Genomic DNA, 23635 nt, shown 5'->3' on the forward strand with positions numbered 1-23635 from the left:
CCAAAACACTTTTTATTCTATGAAGTGGTATTTTAAAAATAATAAGTTATCGTAGATGGTGCAGCGAATAATGGATGGATAGAGTTGGAGACAAAGTTGTGTGAAATGCACAACAAAGTTAGAACAGCGGCCGAAATACGTGTTTTCTTTCACAACTAAAAAAAAATCCCCAAACTCAGCAGTTTGTTGGAATTTTATTTTATTACAAGAATCTATTTACTTTATCTTTATCAAGATTTAATCAGTAAGATACATGATATGATGTATTATTCACTTTTCTCTATCATTTAACCTCTCTTTTTGCTTCATGAAATCAATTGTTACTGAAAACAATATTATTAAATAAAATTTTGACATTTTTAAATATTATTAAACCTAGTCTCTAACCTAAATTTCAGTTTCAGATTTTTTATTATGTTTAGCTTCTTTTTAAGTTTTAAAATTTAAATGACATTTATGAAATATTTTAACTTCTTAAAGTAATAAGTTGTGTTTAAAAAAATATTTTTACCTTGTAAAAATGTATTGAAAAATTATATGGAATTTTTTATTAAATTACTATAATTATTATTATTGTTGTTATATATAATAAATTATTTAAATTATCTTTATAACTGTTTGATATGAATTAAAATGACTTTTTATATTTTTAAAAGTAAAAGTTATAAAAGCATACATGTTATTAAATATGTACTTTTGATATTTGCATACATGTTATTTTTATAAATGCTCTTATTGAAAGAGACAATTATAAATACGTATACTTTTGTTAAACCAAACTTATAGCTTAAAAAAGACCTTTAAAACTCAAAATAAACAATCAACCTTACACTTTGTTTTTAAACTTTTTATTTTAAAATTGAACTTTCAAATGGTTATAAGTAAAAGAAAATAGAAAGGGTTATATAGAGCCTAAATTTTGGTGTAATAGTTTGGAGTTATACGTTTGTCAACCTAAAACTATATCACAGTAGACTTTCTGATTAAGTTTTCAAACTAAGTTTACTCCTTTAGAAAAAAATTCTATGCAAATATACCAAGTTCAAGCCTTGAATTTAGGAAATGATTGAAACCTATTTCCACCTTTAACTTCGGTTCATGTAAGCCCCACCAATTTCTTAATGGCTAATGCCATCTCACCTAAAATGTTGACCACAAAAAATAAGAGGATATGGTGTAAACTTCCGTTTAAAATACTCATTGTAGCCGAAGAAGAATCCAGGAATCACCAATAACAGTATATATTTACTGCAGCATTAAAAGCAGAGTAAGAAAAAAAGATTAATCTTTCACCCAATGTTGCACAGAACAACTTTACAAGTGTAACTTTTCAAGCTTAAGCCAAACAAAAAAGAAATTAAGCAGAAAAGAAAACTTTAGGGGTGTTGAACCATTGGCTAAAACTTAGTTTGCTAAGTAGGCCAAAATTATTGACATTTATGTATTCACAAGAAAATGGGCAACTTGTGCTCTCCTGAAGCATAGGAAATGATACCTTTTTTGAGTGGTGATATATAGTTTGCCCCATGGAAAGCAGCAGCTCGCAGAATATTAAAAGGTCCAAAGTCAACAGAATAGGCCTTTTGGAAGCCATCAAGGATCGTCATCATCATAATATTGGCTGATCTCCTCTCTGTTTCATACTTCTTTAATAAATTTACCTGCAGCAGAATAAACAAAGAAATAACCATATCAAATTTGTATGTACAAAATGATTAGTAGTTCCAAAGTTACTCAAATTTTGGTAAACTTACACATTTACAAAAATATTACATTTTACTAATATAATTGTTGAATAGTGTATTATTATTTTAATAATCTTGTATACCAAATTTTAGATAGTTTAGACATTCATAGATGTAAAAAGGGGTGACAGTAGAAATTACTAATACTTTAACACTTCAAATAAAGGGGTGAGCAAAAGTCTCAATTTAGTTTTAAAATTTTGTGAAAGAAGAAATTTAAGTTGATAAAATTTAATGTGTACATATAAAGATGTAATTTGCTAGAGCTATATATGAATGGGATAATCTAGGAAGCCTTTTGGATTCCAACCAGCAATTAATCATACGACCCAGGAACACACAATGCACACATATGACATAACATACCTCTCCAATATCAGTTCCCAAAACAATCCCCTCTGCAATAATTCTTGAAAGAGAAAATGCATCTCCAAAACCCAAATTAACTCCTTGACCAGCAAGAGGGTGGACAGTGTGGGCTGCATCTCCAATAAGAACCACACGTTTTGATGCATAGGAATTGGCATGCCTTAAAGTCAAAGGGAACACCATCCTTTCAGATGCCAACTTGATCACTTTTGGAGGAATTTCAAAGAATTCATTAGTTGATATTGTTGCATCCATTTTAAACCAAGAGAACATGTCTCGAGTTCCTAATAAGCCTGATGTAGGACGAGGTCCATAACCATAATCTAGAGCATAATTCACATCCTTTAAAAATTCTTCCTCAGTAATTGATTTGCGACTGTTTGACTCTGCTGGGCTCATGGTCCAAACAATATTGCTAAACTTATCACCGATGGGTAAAAGAGCAATTGGACCGGTGGGTAGAAAACGTTGCCATGCACATACATTTTCAGAGGCATGCTCTACTGTGCAGATTATTGCATTCTGTGAGTAATTCCATCCAGTCGTTTTGATTCCTGCTAATTCCCTAACATGTGATTTTCCACCATCAGCGCCAACCTTCAAAACAAGCATCTTTATTAATATACATTAACTTATAACAATAATAAGGGGTTGGTAATTGTCCTCCAGAAACCAGTTAAGCAAAATTTGTTACTGTTTACCACCAACTTTGCATATAAACTACTTCCATCACTAAGTTGCAGCTTTGCACCATGCCCTTGAGCAGATGGTGGTTCTACGGATTTTGTATTCTCCTCCACTACAGACATAGAGCTCGTATTCAAAGTCATTGAACTTAATCTCAAAGGATAGATTGTTGTCTTGAAATCAGAATCCTGTCAAGAAGGTTGTCGTTCTCAATGTAATGTAAGTATATGCCCCAAAATGACAAATTTTACTCATACATAATGAAATATACGCCATGTTCTTAATGGGGAAAAAATGGAAGCAGCCCAAACATAGCTAGATTTACTGACTTAATGGTCCTAACATTAAAACATATATCTGAACCAGCAAAACATCCACGAATATGACAGTATTTCATCCCATTAGAAAAACAGCCAAAACACAATTATTAGTAATATTGAGAGATTATTCTAGCACTCTGAACTGAAATACAAGTTACAGCAAAATAATAAAAGTTCAGACGTTGTAGTTGATGAAGTTCCTAGCAGTTATAAATGAACTGGTCCTATTTCAACCCCGAAAGCTAGATCAATAGAATTTTCCAAGTCTTGTTAGGTTTATTTTGGTAATGTTCCTAGCCAGCCTAGGACATCTTAACATCATTTAGACAAAAAAAATATCATTTTTGTACAATAGAATAACGTGTCAGGAGAGAAGAGAATTGAAGAACAGGAGCGTGATTGAGAAATCCTATCGGCTTTAATTATGAATGACGAACAGACCCCCCAATTTCGAACTTTGTCCAAGTGGCTAAATGCTTCATAAAATTACTAACCAAGTAAATTCCATAGTGCGCAACATAGACAGAAAATGCAAATTCATACCTTTACACATGACAGTAAGGCATTGTGGAGCACTTTATTCTCGGCCACACACCAAAGTGATCAAGTTTGCCAATTAGAAATGGAATAGCTGCTTTTGCAAAAGGGGTTTACTTAATGACAGCATGTCCACACTTACCCTAAATATGGTATAAAGGACGTTAGGTGCTTAAATAAGAAAAGGGAATAAAATGTTACATTCGGTGTTATATATCATTAAGATATTGTTAGTTACAATATCTTATTTTAGTTACAATATTAAGTGTATATGGACTTAGCCCATATTTTCTTCATTATTCTTCACTATAAATATATCACCCTATGTTATGTGTATTTTCTACACAAGGGGAATTAACCATATACCTAGTTTTCACTATTTTAACATGGTTAAAGCTTATCCTAGTAAGAATTGTTGTTTGTTCGGCCTATTGTGTCATCCGCTATTGAACCGCTATTGAACCATCCATTAATGTCTAGTTCCACAGTCGAGATGTATATATGTCGACATGACGGAGTGTGTTAGAGATCTCACATGGATTAGAGATAAGGCGATGTCATAGTATATAAGTGGGTGAAACCACACCTTACAAGCCAATTTTGTAAGGTTGAGTTAGATTTAAATAACATAGTATCTAAAGCCTAGCTTCTATAGTAATTCTATATATACAATTTCTTTTCGCCGCCCTAACAACCACTATCACTGCCACAACCGATGTCATTCGTCGTCGCAACCACCACTAGAGCCGCCTTTCAAATCGATCATCACACCACTCAAATCGTCTTGCATAAGCGACCACAACGCTGCCAAAATCACCTTGATCGGAGCTTTCACAAGCCACTTCAACCTTGCGACTGCGAGAGCGTTTCATTCGTGTGTGGCAGTGCATGTCAGACCCTCTCTAGCAGTGACTACCTGCGTTTGAGTCGCCATCCTCTACTCACTTGGATATGGGATTATTGGCTTGATTTGAGAACTTTGTTTTTTTAGGGTTTTTCTTTCCTTTTCATCTATGGCTTCCACGACTTCTACCTCTGTTGTTACCCATGCTTTCGCTGATGATGATTCTTCTCCTTTAGTTTCTCAATGTGGTGAGCGTAATTGCTCTCGCAAGTCGAGCAAAGGGCGTCACAAGTGTGAACATTGTCACAAGCCCGATCATAAGATTGTTAGTTGTTATGCTTTACTTGGTCAGCCACCTGGATCTGATGCAATAGTCAAAACCATGGTTATCAAACCCGCGGGGTTGACTCGCACACCTGGACGAGTCTACGAGTTTGGGCAGTGGTCACGAGTTTACTCATTTGTAAACTCGTTTATGACTAGAATCTGTTGACTCGTAACAGACTCACAAGTTTAAGAAAGGACAACAAAATTTGTCGTTCGTTTAAATCCAAATGAAAACCCCAAACCTAAATCGAAGAAAGGAGATCTAAAAGCCCAATTCACAAATCCAATACGCTAATCGAAGAACAAAGCAAAAGAGAAGGTGAAAATACCTCTATTTCACATTTCGCCACCTCTTGTTACAACTTTACCACAGTTCATATGTCATCCCGCCGTCGTCCGTCGCGTCACAATCCTCCGGTGAGTGGGTGATCTGTCACGTCATAGTTCGCTAGTCCATTCATCTTCTTTGTTTCGCATGGAGCTCACTCACTCTCTCATATTTTTCTGTCTCCCTCCATGTATTATCTCCATTTAACTTACTATCTATCATTCGTCTCACTCATTCCCTTGATTGTGTTATTTCTTAATCACCACCACCAAATCCTTATCCTACTATGTGGACTTAGTTACTCTTTTCAACTTATACTTGAATTTAGAGAATAAAACTAAGGTTGACAATATGTCTATAATAGTACATGGTCAGTATATATTAGTGTGCTGGAATTAATTGCAAGGATTCAATCTCAGATGCAATAATCTTAAGTTCGTAGCTGATTATCCTACTACCACAATCTCTTATAACTTCTCTAAATTTTTTATTTTTAACTTGTAAATGGAATAATTTTAGTTTATGGAAAAACCCATTAGTTTTTTCTTCATATTTTTAGGTTAGAAGTCCTTATGGAGAAGCTTGTCCAAACATCCAAACATACCCTTTATGGAGAAGCTATCTTAGTATAAGACATTCTCCCAAACAAAAAGACAATCAATCTCAATGATTTTAGTCCTTTCATGAATAATAGGATTTGAAAATGCAGTGCCGCCTGGCTATCTCACACACACACACAATCTTGGTGCTCCTAGTGTGAGTCCATATGTGCAAGAGAAGTTCTTGTTGTGTTTGTTTCTCGTGTGATTCAAGAAGGTTGTATTTTCTTTTTCAAGAAATTATTTGTAATGATCTTGTAATCTCTTCAAATAATGGAAAGTCAAGTTCAGGTTGTCTTCACTAACTGGATGTAGCTCCTTGCGAGTGAACCAGTATAAAATTCGTGCCTATTGGCATCAAGAAAGTTTGTATGTTGTATCTCTCATGGCAAATTTGATGTAATTGTGTAATCAATTAACAAATCTATGTGTTGATCGATATCTTGCTTGGTCTTTAACATCAAATCACTTAAATCTTATATGTAAAGTCTATGTGATATGTATTAAGATATACTATCAGATTTTTAATCTATTGATTTCTCATTTTAATCAGTTAAAATGAATGACCAGGAGTGGTGCGTGATTAAGTTCCTTGGTCAATTAACCCCACGCCCTTTTGGCCTTGATACACTTAGTATTTACAGTCCTTACAACATATTATGTCATTAACTAGATGTCATCATCTATCATTAATGACCAGGTACCCCGCTCTATCCATTTTCATTCCCCTCCCTCTATGTTTATACCTCACATCTATGTTCATTAACTAGATGTCATCATCTATCGTTAATGACCAGGAACCCCACTTTATCCATTTCATTCTAAAAAAGGGTAACCATAATTCTCTCATGATCTTCATAGCTATTTTGTGTTTGTTTACAATTCTTTCTTCAAGTTTGTTCCTTCTAATGATGACATGTAATCACTTTCCAACCATTATCAATCTACCTTCATCACTGCCAAATGACTACCATAACTCGAGATGTTTCTCTAGCATCTTTTCAGGTGTATCATCTTCATATATGACCTATTGAAAATCTAGTACAAGACTCATCTTCAACAAATAATAACACAATGGAGGCCATGGCTAATCCTTCCCTGACACTATCATGTACTGAATCCAATCTCTTGAAAATTATTGGCCTTATCCTATATAAAAAGGTACATGTTCTACTTGTAACCCTTCTCCCCACTATACAAACCTTAATTATCACCGACATTCCACCATATATTGCACTTGTTTGTCCTTATTATATTATAAGTCTAAATCAGCTTTCTTATTTAAAGTGGCCACAAAAGAAGATTGATGAGATGTTACCTTCAAAATAGTGCTACTTGAGAGTTGGTTCCTCTCCAGCTTGAAAATCAATCATTGGGTATTTATGGTTGTACATTCTTAAGACTAAATGGTAATATTGACCAGTATAAAGTTCAGCTACCTCCCAATGGTTATAAAATTGGGCCACGCTTTAGCTAGACAAAAGAAAAAGGAATTTCTACATGGTGATTGTTAAGATATATCATTAGATATCTTCTCTCTATCTTATTTTCAGTTTCTATTATTACTATTCTTCATGAGAATTTTGGGATTAGCCCATATTTTCTTTATTATAAATACAAGCCCTATGTGTATTTTCTACACAAGAGAGATTAATCTCATGCCTAGTTTCACTATATTTAATATGATATCTGGAGCCTAAGGGTCTTTAAGGAAAATTTTCGTCACCTCTGTCACTAGATCCACTGTCAGAGCTACCGTCCGCCGCCAACGATGGCGACCAACTGTGGGGACTGGTGGCAGCAACAGCTAGCGGTGGTGGCTGGCAGTGACTGCAGTACCGTGGTGAAAGAATAACATGCTTTGCTCTTTTGGGTTAAAGAAAAGTAAGAAAATTTTAGGGTAAAGAAATTTTACTATTGTTGCTGTAGTAACTTAGGTGAAATAATAAAATCGAGTAAAAGAATGAGAGTGAGTGAAGAGAAATCTGCACAGATTTGTTTAAATAAATATTTTAACGGGCCAGGCCAAATTTTTTAAACACTAGAAGAAGGGTCAATTTAGGGTTTCAAGTTATCTTCTTCGTCCGATAATGTTGCCGCTACAATTGTTCACTTCTATTCTCTTTTGTTCATGATCATGATTTTTGTTTTTGGGTCCGATTTTTTTGCCACAACCGCTATGCCGCCGAAACCCGCCGTGCCAAAAGCGGCCGCCATGAAAAAACTGATTCGCCTCCGCCTTGATGTGGTAGAAGGCTGGGAAACTATTACTAGTTTTCGCCATAGCCGAAATTTAACAACACTGCTCTCGGAAAAGGGTTGTTGCATGGTTCCAATAACCATACCGGAATGGTTTGTTATTCAGATGCTGATCGAGCAAGGTCTCCTTCTGATAGAAGATCTACATCTGGATATTGTGTCTCCATTGGTGGTAACTTGATCTCTTGGAAAAGCAAGAAACAAAGTGTTGTGGTAAGATCTAGTGCAAAAGCGGAATATAGACCTACGACCTCAGCCACTTGTGACCTTGTTTGGCTTAAGCAATTGCTTAGAGAGTTACAATTTGGAGACGTTACTCAAATGACACTTGTATGTGACAATCAAGTTGCGCTTCATATCAGTTATAATCCTATCTTTCATGAGAGGACTAAACACATCGATATTGACTGTCATTTCATTCGAGAAAAGATTGTATCTGGAGACATAAAGACAGAGTTTGTTAACTCAAGTGATCAGTTAGTAGATATTTTCACTAAGTCTTTACGGGGACCGAGAATTGGTTATATTTGTAACAAGCTTGGTACAAACGATTTGTATGCACCAGCTTCAGGGGGAGGGTTAAGATAGATCATTAATATCTTATCTCTATCTTATTTTCAATTTCTATTATTATTATTCTTCATGTGTATTTTGGACTTAGCCCATATTTTCTTTATTATAAATACAACCCTTATGTGTATTTTCTACACAAGGGAGATTAATCTCATTCTTAGTTTCACTATATTTAATAGTGATCATGGTGAAGTCTAAAGCAACCTCTTAATTTTATTGCTCAAGGGGATTTGTCTAATATGTTATGTCATTTATGTTGGTCCCTACATTTTGGACGCTTTTGGACTATTATCGGTAATTTGAGATGTACGAGGTGATGATAATCATCCTCCCCAAAGATGTATCTATCTCATTGTATATATGGATGGTGTTGTTACCACAGATAGAGATAATTAGGGTATTGTACAACTAAAACAATATCTTGCTCAAAAGTTCCAAACAAAAAATCTTGGAGAACTGAGGTATTCCTTTGTCCATAAGTTGCAAAATTCAAGGATGGTTTGGCCATATTCAAGTATTTCCCACTTCTTATTTGATTTTAAGATTCTTGAACGAGAATAAAGGATCACTTATTAGGATGTTGACCTCCGAGGAGTGCCAATCTAGTCAATTTAGAGATGGAGGCTTGTAGAAAATTTGATATTGGAAAAATATTTTGAATTGCATGAGGGGTATATTTAGAAGAAATGGTTATTGCTAAAAAGAAGATACAAAGTTTTTTCAGTAGAATTAATAAAATAATATCTAATTACCTCTCACTTATAATTGATTTTCAAATTTATTTTTTAGTTATAAACTTTGTTTGGAGATCTAACTAGGCTACCCTCCCCTTTAGGAAATCATTGATCAAAGATGGAGCAACTAATTGCATAGGCCATTGCATGTTGTAGCTATTATCTTAATCTCATATTGCATTATAATGCTAAATTTAAAGTTGATTATATGGAATGTATGATCTCATATGCTAAATTATGGAATGTATGATCGTTTGGATAGGTTGGTGGGAGACATTGATGAGATCAACAAGATTGATGTTCAAATTGAGAGTTTCAAGAAAAAATAGGGATTTTTTGGCAGTCTAAGACCTGCGATTAAACCAAATTCTAGCACAGTGCTTGGCATCATATGGTGATGAATATCCAGAATTACAAACATTTGCTATCAAAGTATTGAGTTTGACTTATACATCATCTAGTTGTTAGTGTAATTGGAGTGCTTGAGAGGATAAGAATTAAATTTATGAAATTAATGTTATGACTATTTACCTATGCCACCTAGTAGTAGTCTGTATGATTTTATAACATGGATGATGAATGGACTATGGAGGAGAATGAGGCAAATTCAACTTTGGATGGGAAAGAATAATGATAATGGCTTCTCTTTGAATTCTGTTTATTGCTGTCCACTTCGGTATAGAAGGATTTAGTAGGCATGTTATATTATTGGTTCATATGTGTGTATGTATGTATGTATGCATGCATACACACACAAATATGTAAGCTTTTAAATGTGTAAATATATCTCATCTTTCACATTTACTTATGTCCTTTTTCTCTAATACAAGTTTTTCCATTTTTAACAAACAAACAAGATAAAAAAATAAAGAATTAGATTTTCAAACGACAACGATAGTGATTATTGACTAACAAACCTAAGACATAATACCTCGGAGAGAAGATATGGAAGCAGGGGTTACTGTACTGACTCTTGGATCAGGGGGATCTTCCTTCTTCATGTGCAAGCCACTACTTAGAGCCGGATTACTATCAACAATTGCAACGTTCAACTGCTTTGTCATTGGCATACTTGCTGGAAGAACAAAATAATTGACCAGATTTTAAGTTATAACACATTATTCTCCAGTATCATCATCATCATCATCATCAATAACATAACTATTTGGTGTCTCACTTGTCTTAATGAGTGTTTGGATAAAAGTTTATTTTAAGGAAATAGTCACTTTTCTGGACAGCTTCTAGAGAGAGCTTTTAAAAGGAAAAAAGAAAATTCTAATAGTGTTCCTGACATCACCTTCTATTTTACTATTTCCACCTCTCACTCTCCGGATTCTCACACTCATTATTTAATACTTCCCTTCATCGCTATTATCATTCTTAGCCCACTTCATGGCAATATAAAGAATACAAATTAGAGACAAATAGATGAAAACAAGGATAGTAGGATACAATATTGAAGTGTAAGAACAAAAACACAATTTGTCACAAATATATGCAAACTGTAAATGCAAGCTTCAAATCTAATAGGCAGTCTTTTGAATGACAACAAGTGAACAACGTAGAGCCATATTCTTTGTAAACACAAATAAATGGACTATCGGATAAATACATGCTATAATGCTCTCTTTGATAAAACTGGAGTTACCAAATACCAAACCGGGCTAACAAATGACCAAGGATGGATCCAAGTAGGCAGAATTCTAATTAAAGCATATATCAATAATGTAACAGATTGCCAAATATTTTATGGATCCGGATCAGAATCAGTTCAATATGTTAGGAGAAAGAGGCTCTAGAATGGAAAACTTATTCAATTTGCATTGTGTTTATTCATGCCATAAGCAATACAATTTATAGGCTTACAATTTTCGTCCGTTGTAATCCCAACGGCTATAAACGACTAGTACATTAACTATCCAATGGCTAGTACATTAACTATTCAACGGCTAGTACATTAACCACCCAACGGCTAGTACATTAACCACCCAACGGCTAATACATTTAAGTTTATTAAAATAAAAACCCAACAAAACTCCCCCAAACTTAAATGTTTCTTTTATCCTCCATCCCGATCAGTTTCTTGCAGTTATTGAACAACACAGTCGGTAGTGGCTTTGTAAACAAATCTACAACTTGATCTCGGCTTCCCACGTGCATCGGCTCCACATTGCCTTCCTTTACCTGTTCTCGGATGAAATGAAAACGCACATCAATATGCTTGCTCCTTTCATGGTTGACCGGATTCTTTGCCAACTCAATGGCCGACTTGTTGTCCACTCGTATCACAGTACCTTCTTCTTGTTTCATCCCTAGTTTGCTTAGAAGATTTCTAAGCCATACCGCATGACATACACACCATGATGCTGCAACATACTCAACTTCACATGTTGATAATGTTACTATGGGTTGCTTCTTTGAAAGCAAAGTGAACGCCGTGTGGCCCATGAAAAATACATACCCGGATGTGCTTTTCCGGTCGTCTACATCTCCGCACCAATCACTATCTGAGTACCCTACTAGTTCGTAGTTGTCCGACATAGTATAGTATAGTCCGAGTGATATTGTTCCTCGAATATACCTAAGTATTCGCTTCAGAACCTTCCAATGATTGTAGCTCAGCTCCTCCATATACTGACTTACTATACCAACACTTAGTAGTAAGTCTGGCCTTGTACTCGTCAGATAGCGAAGGCTTCCAACCAAGCTTCGGTACTTGTTGGCATCAACTCGGTCTCCTCCATCAAACTTCGAGAGTTTTGTACCCGGTTCCATTGGAGTCGAAACCGGGTTGCAGTTTGTCATCTTGATCTTGTTCAAGATCTCCTCGGCATACCTTTCTTGGGACACAAAAATGCCTTTCTCACCCTGTTTGACTTCCAAGCCAAGGAAGTACTCCATCAATCCCATGTCTGTCATCTCAAACTCCTTTGTCATTATGTCCTTGAATTCTTGAATCATCTCAGCATTGTTCCCCATGAATATAAGGTCATCTACATAAAGAGCAACAAACATTACATCACCTTTACTTTTCTTTATGTATATAGCATGTTCATATGGACATTGCTCATATCCTTTCTACTTGAAGTACTTGTCAATGCGGTAATTCCATGCCCGAGGAGCTTGCTTCAACCCATAAAGCGCTTTCTTCAATCTTAGTACTTTCTTCTCTTCTCCTCTTCTCATGTATCCCAGTGGTTGTTCAACATAAACTTCTTCCTCTAGGATTCCATTCAGAAATGCTGACTTCACGTCCATCTGATAGATCGACCATTTGTGCTGAGCTGCCATTGAAATTAGCAGCCGAACTGTCTCCATTCTAGTGACTGGCGCAAACACCTCAGCATAGTCAATTCCCTCTTGTTTATAGCCCTTGCAACAAGTTAGGCTTTGTAATGCTCTATTTCACCTTGAGCATTCATCTTCTTCTTATATACCCATTTCACACCAATGGGCCGAGCTCCTGTTGGGGGATTGGACAACTCCCACGTGTTATTGCGCTCAATTGCATCGATCTCCTCAGCCATTGCAAGTCTCCAATTCTCATCTTGCACCGCCTCCTCAAAGGTTATGTTCTCAGAACCTACCAAAAGACAAACAACATGTACCTGTTCAGTAGACTCATACAATTCTTGTATGGTTCGTATTCTGGGTCGTCGGGGTTCATCTTCATCGTCAGTGGTTTCAAAATTTCCTGTAGCCGGTGGTATAGCAATTGACGAGCTAGTATCTCAACTCATCTCTTCAACTGAGTTGTTCCAACTCCACTCATTGGCTTCATCTACTCGAACATCACGACTTACTATCACTTTTTGGTTTATTGGGTCTAACAATTTGTAGGCTTTTGTCATCTCATCATACCCAATAAACACATACTTCTTGCACCTATCCTCGAGTTTCGTTCTTTGCTGACTTGGTACGTGGGCATATGCTACACTGCCAAACACCTTGAGATGAGACACACTCGGCTTTTGTCCACTCCATACTTCTTGTGGTGTCTTTTCATTCAACCTTGCATGTGGACACCTATTTTGTATATAAATGGCACATTGTACGGCTTCTGCCCAAAACTCCTTTGGCATATTCTTACTCTTCATCATGGACCGAACCATATCAAGAATAGTTCGGTTTTTCCTCTCAGCTACACCATTTTGTTGTGGTGAGTATGAGGTTGTCAAAAATCTTCTTATGTCGTGCTCATTACAGTACTTCATGAACTCTGTTGATGTGAACTCGCCTCCCCTATCAGACCGAACAACCTTAATGTGTTTGTCTGTCTCCTTCTCCACCATCACTCTAAACTTCTTGAACACCTCAGACTTTTCCTTCAAGAAGTAGACCCATGTCTTTCGTGAAAAATCATCTACAAAAGAAATAAAGTATCTCTTACCACTGAAGGATTCAGGAGTAATTGGTCCACACACGTCGGTATGAATTAGGCCCAGTTGTTCCTTTGCTTGGTACTTGGCATTTCTCGGAAACGAAGTCCTCAATTTTTTGCCGAGTATACATTCTTCACACAATTTACTTTTGAACTCCATGCTTGGCAATCCATGCACCATACCTTTTTTCACCAGTTCCATCAGCCCGTCAAAATGTAAGTGACCAAACCGGAAGTGCCACATCATTGTCTCATCCTGGACATCAAGTTTCAAACACTTTTCTTGTATGATTTTAATTCCAACTTATACATTCGGTTTTTCTTCATCTCTACACGAGCAATCAAACGTCCAAGTTTGTCCTTCAAGTCTAGTACTCGGTCTTTCATTAAAACCGAGTAACCCTTTTCTATCAACTGTCCCATGCTCAAAATGTTACTTTTGAGATCAGGTACATAGTACACATCTCGAATTTCCCCAACTCGACCATCCTTCTGCAAGTACCAGATCGTTCCTCGACCTTTTACCGCAACCTTTGAATCATCTCCGAAAGACACATCTCCAGCTTCTACTTTTGCTAAGTCTTTAAAGAAGTGCTCATCTCCGCACATGTGGTTGCTTGCACCTGTGTCAAGGTACCACACCGAGTTGGTTGAACTGCTTTGTTCTCCAGTCGAGTTGTTCAATTGCATATCCTCGACTATTGACATCATCAACAACCCTCCATTCTCTTCAACATCTTCTGTGAGAAAATTAGTCGTCACTTCCTTCTTACTTTCAGATCGAGACTCTTTTGCAAAGTGCCCAACTTTACCATAATTGCAACACCTATCCGAGTTACAATCCTTTGCATAGTGACCGTACTTGCCACATTTGTAGCACTCAACATTTGAGTTGCTCACCCAACCTCCTCTCCATGAACCGCGTCCTCTTTCGCGCCAATTTTGGTTGTTGGTATGTTCTCTCTCTCCTTCCTGTCCGCCTCGACCTCGGCCACTGCGACTGTTTCCTCTACCTCCCCGGCCTCTTCCTCTGCTTTGAGTGTTCTGAGTATAAAACGCCTTTTTCTCCTGGAAATTTGTCTTTGCTGGGAGTGCTTGGCCAAAGTACTCTTCCTTCGTCTTTCTTCTTCTTTGTTCATACGCTTCCAAGGACCCAGCAAGCTCCTCCACCGTGTGTTTTGAGAGATCTTTGGATTCCTCTATGGCACACACAATGTTGTCAAAGTCAATTGTGAATGACCTCAAAATTTTCTCCACAACTCGATTTGTAGGCAACGGCTCCCCATTCTTGCCGAGTTGGTTTGCTACCGTCTCCACCCGAGATATGAACTCGGTTACCCCTTCGTTCTCCTTCATCAGCAACCTCTCAAACTCTCCTCTGAGAGCTTGAAGACGAACCTGTTTCACACGGTCATCTCCCTTATATGTTTTCTCCAGGATCTCCCACGCCTCTTTTGAAGTCGTAGCGTTTGCTAACTTCTCAAGGCCTGCATCGTCCACAGCTTGGTACAATGCATACATAGCTTTCCTATCTTTGACTCGTGTTTTTCTCAATGCAGCAATTTGGGCGACTGTCTGTTCATCAGAATCCTCTAGCTCTTCGAAGCCACTTTCAACTACATCCCATACGTCTTGGGATCCGAGGTAGGCCTTCATCTGCATGCTCCACTTATCGTAGTTGGCTTTTTGTGTCAACTGGGGTAAGGACATATTGTTGGCCATCACTCTCTCACTATTTGTTTCACTCAGACACTCGGGCAACTGACTCTCTCTAACACTCAAGAACAACCCAGCTTTCTCTAGCTCTCTAGCTGTCTACCTAGCTCTTGATACCAATTTGTTAGGAGAAAGAGGCTCTAGAATGGAAAACTTATTCATGCCATAAGCAATACAATTTATAGGCTTACAATTTTCGTCCGTTGTACTCCCAACGGCTATAAACGACTAGTACATTAACTACTCAACGGCTAGTGCATTAACTATTCAACGGCTAGTACATTAACCACCCAACGGCTAGTACATTAACCACCCAACGGCTAATACATTTAAGTTTATTAAAATAAAAACCCAACACAATAGTCACCACAAATTTAGATAGAAAAAATATGTTGAACTTTTATTCCAGTCAATTCACCTAAGATAAGGGGTTAAATAGGTGCAGATTGACAAAATAATTAAACTCAGTAAAGACATGATTAAATGACGAATTATGTTAAAGCTTATCTATCGTCAGACATCAAATCAACAAAAACTATGACTTAGACACACCCAACTCCATGCAGATTATTACCGACCTAAGAAACAAGCAAGAGCCATGCCAACCATCCCTCTTCCAACAATAGCAATATCATACTGTGGAATAATTTTGCTAATAGTTTGCTTCTTCTCATGCTCCTGCAAATTTTCAAGAATATGAATAAGGCATTTTCATTTGATATTCCATAGTGGAAATGATTATCTTTCAATATAAACTAATATAATAATGTGAAAATGCATAAAGGTGTGAGTACGGGATATGTGATGATAATTGACAAAGATTACAAAGAAGTTGAGGACTGAGTAATCACAGTCATTACTTTAATCAATGTAACAAGAATAAACTACTAAAAGTAAAGGTAAAATAAATAAATTAAAGATATGATGCTACTCATCTACAATCCTCATCAACTTAATAAAAGAAAAGAATCATGTCACAATTTCTCCTTGTTGTGCTTGATTTAGCCAGAGAGCTTGTTGTTCAAGGAAGAAAGGACAAGTTGCCCAACACAAAAATGATTCCAGTCAGAGTTAATTCATAGAGTTTATTGATCACATCAATGAGGATAGTTGCCCAACTTAATAATGATAAAGATCGGTGTTAATGCAGAGAGCTCCTCGCATGGGGGAGCGACAATACGTTGCCCAACTTTAGGGTTTCCTTCTGGTTTGCAATTGATTTGGCTTCAAAAGAGTTGGAGCAAACACGGTGGTTGGAAAGATAACTGATTAACATCATAGGTTGTAACCAAATAGTCATGAATATAGCAAGATTCAACCTAGTGAATACCTATGTGGAAAAATCCAAATGGCTGTTTCCTCAGAGAAAATGGGGCAGCCTAGATTTTGAAGAACAATGGGAATTCTCCAAATCTATTCTACAGCAAACAGAATTTCTTGGATAAGCAAATTCTTTTAGCTTTTATGTTGACAAGTATTTATTCTAGGTGTGGGACTCCCAGAACATATCTAATAATATTATCAATGTTAATATATAAATGGTGATAACACTTCAGCGTTAACATACTTCAAAACTATCATTCCCACATGCAAATCAATTTGTTTAGCCTAATCAATCATCTCAAAATCAATTCTTTCCGCATCATTTCTCTCAAAATCAGTGCTACCAATACCTAAATAAACATTCCCTGAGTTGGTAAGGGGTCATTGCCCAGAAATTTGGTAGAGAGATCTTGCTTTTAGTTGTGATTTGAAGACTTAGAGTACTAGTAGAGAATCTTTGGTTGGGTTTCTGGGTATTACAATGATGTGAATTGGAGACCAGCTTAGGAGCTGCGGTGACCAATGATGAGAAAGGCCAAAGACATTTGAATCTGTCTCAAGTGCTTGAAATGTTCATGGTCAGGATTGAAAGGTTTTCATGGTCAAGTGGAGTACTAGTTGCCAGATATGCTTGTAGAAGGAGATGGGAAGAACTTTCATATCTTGCTGTTTTTCCTTTCTGTTCGTAAATTTGCTTCTTGAAACAAGAGCTTGCAGCATAAATGAGAGGATTAAAGGAATGTTGAATGCTGTCTTTCTATTTTATTACCCAAACCAAAGGGTATTGCGTCTTTATGGTATTTATAATTAACAATACAACAGCAAGCAACAGTAAGATAGAGAAAAGTGAGATGACCTCTATTTTAAACATTTAAATAAAAACTAAAATTTAGACTACACATATAAGTCACAGTTCACCGAGACATCACTTTCCATCTAGGAACATGTAATTTAGTCAAAAGAATGAAAGATAACAAACAAAAACGAACACCACAAATTAAATTAAAATGAGAAGAATGTGAACTGGGAAGTTTAGAGAAATAAAATGGATCAGAACAGAGGAAAAAAATGTTATATACAGTGTATTGCAAAAATTATATTGCTAAAATTTGTAGTTTCCAAAATCTATTGCAAAAATAACTATCCCCGTATTGTTCTAACACTATGTAAATGAATTCAATTTCGTACACACACACACACACTATAAAAACTAGAAAAATATAATTATTCATAATGCTATGTTGTATGCTTACATTGGACGCCTCCCCAATAGCGGAACCACCAACTTTCACACCCTCAGTAGAAAAATACTTTCTTGGAATTTTGAGGGCACAGACGTTTGAAATAGTCTTCTTCATCACCCTATTACATCAGTTACAGAGTCACAGCCCCAACACAGAAGCTCAAATAGGAAGATAGAAAAGCACAATAAACACTATAAACCACATTCTCATGCTGGCATACGAAGAAACAAGAGTGATTGAAATATCCGAAAAAATCATTCATACCTATTTTCATTATGTGAAGAGGGAAATGGTGGAATACAAGAAGAAGGAAGAAGTGTTTGGTATTTACGGAACTGGATTTCAGACCATGGGAGGGGCTATGCTGTGCTTTCAAATCGAACACACGTGGGATACAATGCAAAATCGTGTTAAAGAAGAATAATGTGAAGCGCTTAATTGCGTTGCTGCAAATAAAACGTGATTTTGCTTTTCTCTTTTATTGGTTAAGAACTTTTTGTTAATTTTACGCTTCATCTCTCACTAATCCTCTTTTGACGAATTTTGTTACCTAAATTTTTTTAACATTTTATTAATAATTTGTAATAATTTTTACATCATGTTATCTATATGTTAAATTTCTACCATAACAATGATTTTTGTCGAAAAAAAAAAACTAAAAAAACGGCATTATTTTATTACCAATTTTTGTAAAATAATAATAATGTATTAATCTTATTTTATTCTTATTTATTTTCGTAACACTTTATTAGAAAGTTAATAAATTAGTTAAATACATAAATGACACTTTATGGTAAAATACACGAAAATTTGTGTTATAAAAAATTATGAAAGAATGGTGGTAGTCTAGTGAAACAAATTATGTAATTTAGACTGTGATTAGTAAAGAAAACGAAAAACTTGTTGGAAATTAAAAATTAAAAATTTGGTAGCCAGTATAATTGAGATAACGCATACCAAGTTGATAACTTTGAGTATTTTTACTGATAAGAGGAAATAAATAACTTTGCATTACATTATAGAAAGAGAGTAAACTAATTGTTGAGATCATATAAAATAAATAACAAATCAAATTATAATTGAATTTGAAAAATGTGCAAATTTACAAATTGAAATCGTTAACGATGATGATTTGTTTTATTAATATAATTAATATAATTATAATGCTAATTTGATACAAAAAATTATTGATTCGTTTTAAAAATATTAATAAAAAAAATCAAATTGCATTAAATTTTTAAAAATCAAAATCAAAATAAAACTTAAAAAAGTTAGAGAATCAATTTTACGCTTTTAAAAAAAATAAATAAACCTAAAAAGAAAAAAAATGAGAACGAGAATTTGAGAATGAAATTTTTATAATAGTGCAAAACTTTATCACCGTGGACAACGTAATTAAGCATTCACGTTTATAAATAAACTTTGCAATGTTTAATACCAAAGTTTGATACTCAATTTAAATCACAACAAATGTGGTAAAAAAAACTACTTTTTTATAGGTTATCGTAGAAGAACAAAATATCCACACCGAAAATTAAAATTACAAATTTTAATAGTTAAAAATCATTATAAATGAAAATTTTAGTAATTAAAAGGTTTAATTCCCTCAAGTTCATTATCGCTTAACTTTTTGTTTTCAATTATATTTTAATTTTTGAAAAATTGTCTCAAATAGGTTATTTAAAAAAAATTACTAACGACGTTAACGGCATGTCATGTGATAATGTGGACTTTATTATTTTTTATTCTTAGTTATTATTTTTTATTTATTTTTTTAACTTCTTTTTTTGAATTTTGGTTGTAGATGTGTCAAGTCTTTAGTGTGATAAGTGGAACCAGTGTCATGACGTGATAAGATAATGTCACTTATCAATGTCAAGTTTCATGATCTTTATTTCAATTTATTTGATTCAATTTAGTCCAAACTTTTTTTAAAATAAAGCAATATTATTTATCTCCAAATTAAGATCAAATTTATTATTTCTATAAATATTATAATGATATTTTTATAAAAAATACTTTTTAACATATTACATTATTTTATATTATTAACGACATACTGATATTGTAATACCCCATTTAATTAATAAATGGAATTAAAGGAAGCGTCACACTAAAATAATATAGCAGCGCAGTCCTAGAGTTTAAACTTAACTCATTACAATTATCCAAGGCATACCACGTTGTTGATATCGCTGTCGTTGGGCGATCAAATTACCACTACTTAACTTTAGCAACTTCAGTATTGCCAAGTTAGTAATGAACAAACTAGTTAGGGTTAAGATAACCCTGAGTCGTCTCACAACGAATACGAAATTGATCTTAAATATTTGATTCTTATAAAAAAATGCAATTAAAACTAGTAACTATAAAAATGTGGGGTTTTGATAAGCAAAGAATAAATGACACGCAAATAAAAGATTGTAAACACAGTAATAGTAAATAGGTCAATTCCACTACTCTTTCAAAATTAGATTCATTATTGGTTTTCTAAAGATTATTGTTATTGATTTCTTGTTTAAGGTTTCAAATAATCAATGTAACTTCTTAATTAATTTTTTGGCGTCCTCACTTTTAACCAAAGTAACTTCTCAATTAAAAGCAAGAACTTTGTAGATTAGTCCTAGTAAATTTAACCAAAGTAACTTCTCAATTAAACATTACTAGTCTTAATCATGTCTATTCTTTTAGACCTTATATCTAGTAAAAAGTTAATTAATCAAAGTAACTTCTTGATTAATTCTAATCTAAGTTTCTACCTCTAATCAAAGTAACTTCTCAATTATTAGGAAAAACTCATGCAATCATTTGAAAGTTTCTAAAAATTAATCAAAGTAACTTCTTAATTAAAATTTAAAAACCCTAAGATTCATTTAATTGTTATGTTATTTAGATTTAACACTATGATAACTTACTATAATGTAAAATTCATTACTTTAACTAGATTAAGAACTAAAAGACATATATGAAAAATAAATCTCAACAAGAATCAAAAGAACAAATAAATTAATTCATCTAACCTCGGAATCCAGTTAAGAAATTACAGTGGAATCAACCCTAAAAGCTTAGCCCTCCATGACTTTGATGGAATACATGATAATATGATGAAGGAAAGAAAATAAAAAGAGAGGAAGAATGAGAGATGTGGTGGATGACGATATTTGCCAAAACCAGAGAGTTGCTAAGTATCCCTCTTCTGCTCCCTTAGGTCTCTTTATATAGGCTTCAATCGGACTTGGACTTTATCTGTTCGGTTGCTAAATTTTATCTTTATTTAATTAATTAGCAACTTAATTTCTGTCCAATTTCCAATTCTGCCCCTCTTATTTGACCATTTGACCAGTGTTGACCAGTTTTGACAAGTTGACCAGTTTAACTGCCCTATTAGATGCTGACACATGGCAGTGCATTTTCTCTCTCCAGAATTAGGTTTTTTGCCTTCTTTCTCCTTCTTCCACTATGGTTTCTACTGCAGGGACGTGAATGACGACTACTGCACTTCCGATGAGATGGCGAACGGTGATGACGCATTGATGGCTCATGGTGATGACGCATTGCTGGCTCACGATGCATCGTTCTTCCTCTCTGGCGAAGGCTCGAACAGGCTCGCAGGTTGCTCGTTTGCTGGTGTCGCGACTGGTGCTAGGTGAAGGAGCTGCCATCGCTGCTGCTCCGTTGTGGTTTCATGGTGGCAAGAAGATGGAGGTGGTCGAAGCTGTAACGTGAAGGTTGGTCGCGCAAATCTGGCGCAGGTTCAGGTGGTGAAACTACATTGGCCGATAATGGTGGAGCGTGAATTGTCATGGAGTTGAAGGTGGGAGAGAAGGATGGAGGTCGCAGGTACGGTGGCTCACGGTGGAAGAGCGACGGCTGCTGGCATAGTTGGTCATTGATGAAGGATTATGTTGTTCCTTTTTAAGATTATTGAATATGGTGTGAGTTGATTAAGAAAGCTAAGTGAAATCCCCACTAGACATTAAGATAGCAAGCTATCTAGATGTGAAAGTTCCTTTCACAAAGCTCAAGAGAAGAAGATGATGAATTGATTCAAAATGAAAAGGAAATGGAAAGCACATAAATCATAGAAAACCAAAATAATTAAAGGAAGAAGAAAACATAAAATGGAAAGAAAAGAAATGGTAAAAATGTGAGAAGCACACCACTACAAGGCTAGGCTAGAAGCCATGGCAACCTTGAAGATGAGTGGATGTGTGCCGCACTTGCTATGCAAGATAAGGCTTAAAAGTATTCACTCCCAAGGGAGGAAACTCTCACAAATGGTTGAGACACAAGATTGTTTTTACTTCAAAATGTTCAACCCTTTTACATGTCTAGGAGCACCCCTTATATAGAAGAGTTTAGGGGCCTCTAAGCAAATAAAAGATACCTAAGGATGTCTCTACAAAAACCTAACCCTAGCTTCTAGAAACTAGGTCAAATAAGGTTACAAAAATGGAGACAAAAGACCTAACTATGTGTGTGCAAGGCTAATTTCGTTCTAGCACAAAAGGAGACAAAGAATGTGTCTCATATGTCTCCAAAAAGTGGCCAAAGTGTGCTAAAAACAAAGGAGACCAAAGGTACATAGGTACACTTGCTTCATGCCTTTTACTTTATGCTTTATGCCTTTGCTTTGCTCTCTCCTCCACATCATTTATGCTCCCCAATCACCATGTGCCACCTAGCATTGCTTTCTTACTCCTAATTAACCTACAAAGCAAATAAACATAGATTAGCATGTTGGCTTAAGTCAAGTCAACTATAGTCAACAAGTCAAACCTAGTCAAAGGTCAACAAGTCAACTAAAGTTGATTCAACTAAGTCAACTTAGGGAATCAAAAATAACAAACACAAATGAAAGGGATGAAGGATTAGTGAACTTTCTTTCTAAACATGCTTAGTCTTCTTAAGCATGTGCCTCCATCCTTGGTTGGGGTGAATCATTCATCATCCTCCCCTTCTTGGAGAGAATTTGACCACAAATTCTTTAAGCCTTTGTAGATGGAACTTGACTTGATTTGGGGGAGGTTTTGCGCCTCCCTTTTATGAGCTCTTGTTCCATCCTTTCTAAGGGTACTACCCCTAGCTTTGGTTAGGCCATCCCTCTTTTCTAGACCACTCTTCCTCTCATGCTTATGCATTGGGTCTTCCTTTTGAGCCTTGCAAGAGAAGGAAGAATGGTGATGTCCAACTTACTTTGGAAATATTTTTTTGGAGGCAAGTAACACTTTGGAGGTAACTTGCTCTTTTTCTTTTTCATCTTTTCTCTTATCTTTCACTTTATTTTGGTCCTCATTTGCTTGTGTACCACACCTAGCCGGTTCCGCTAGCATATTAACACATATCACCCTTGACCGACAACTCATATCGGACAAGGCTGGGGGACTAGTGTACCACACCTAGCCAAACTAGACCAAATAAGTAAACAATGTGCATATCAAGGCAGCTAAGTATCCAGCCTAGGTCGGCTTAGCCTAACCTACACCAACGTAAGCCATCAAGACAAATAGCCGGCCTTGACTGACTACTCCAGCATATCCGCTAAGTTTAAAACCTAGGCCGACCACTCTAAAGAACTCAACATAATGGAAACGTCCACATCCAATAAACCTTAAGGGCCTGGGTTTGGGCCCTGGCCCACTCACAAGC

At 35.6% G+C, this 23635-nt stretch overlaps 1 protein-coding gene across 1 annotated transcript; it reads right to left on the reverse strand.

The window, feature by feature from the left end:
* Positions 1-1268: 1268 nt before the first annotated feature.
* Positions 1269-21648, reverse strand: LOC114194903 (ubiquinone biosynthesis monooxygenase COQ6, mitochondrial-like). Its single transcript, XM_028085309.1, has 9 exons — positions 21457-21648; positions 18251-18345; positions 17996-18104; positions 15998-16097; positions 10254-10397; positions 3665-3717; positions 2816-2989; positions 2112-2711; positions 1269-1661 (listed from the first exon to the last, which is right to left on the reverse strand). The coding sequence occupies exons 1-9, from the start codon at positions 21646-21648 to the stop codon at positions 1446-1448; spliced, it is 1683 nt and encodes a 560-aa protein (XP_027941110.1). The 3' UTR covers positions 1269-1445.
* Between the last annotated feature and the right edge of the window lie 1987 nt (positions 21649-23635).

Source organism: Vigna unguiculata, chromosome 8 (assembly GCF_004118075.2).
Source record: "Vigna unguiculata cultivar IT97K-499-35 chromosome 8, ASM411807v1, whole genome shotgun sequence".
Lineage (NCBI taxonomy): Eukaryota > Viridiplantae > Streptophyta > Magnoliopsida > Fabales > Fabaceae > Vigna > Vigna unguiculata.

Excerpts from the sequence above, each read along its gene's own strand:
- LOC114194903 (XM_028085309.1), bottom strand. The coding sequence starts at position 21,648 with ATGGCAGCTCCTTCACCTAGCACCAGTCGCGACACCAGCAAACGAGCA. Across the intron at positions 18,346-21,456 it reads TCGTCATTCACGTCCCTGCA|CCCCTCCCATGGTCTGAAAT; the intron begins GTAGAAACCATA and ends AGCACAGCATAG. Across the intron at positions 10,398-15,997 it reads GGCTCTTGCTTGTTTCTTAG|CAAGTATGCCAATGACAAAG; the intron begins GTCGGTAATAAT and ends TTGTTCTTCCAG.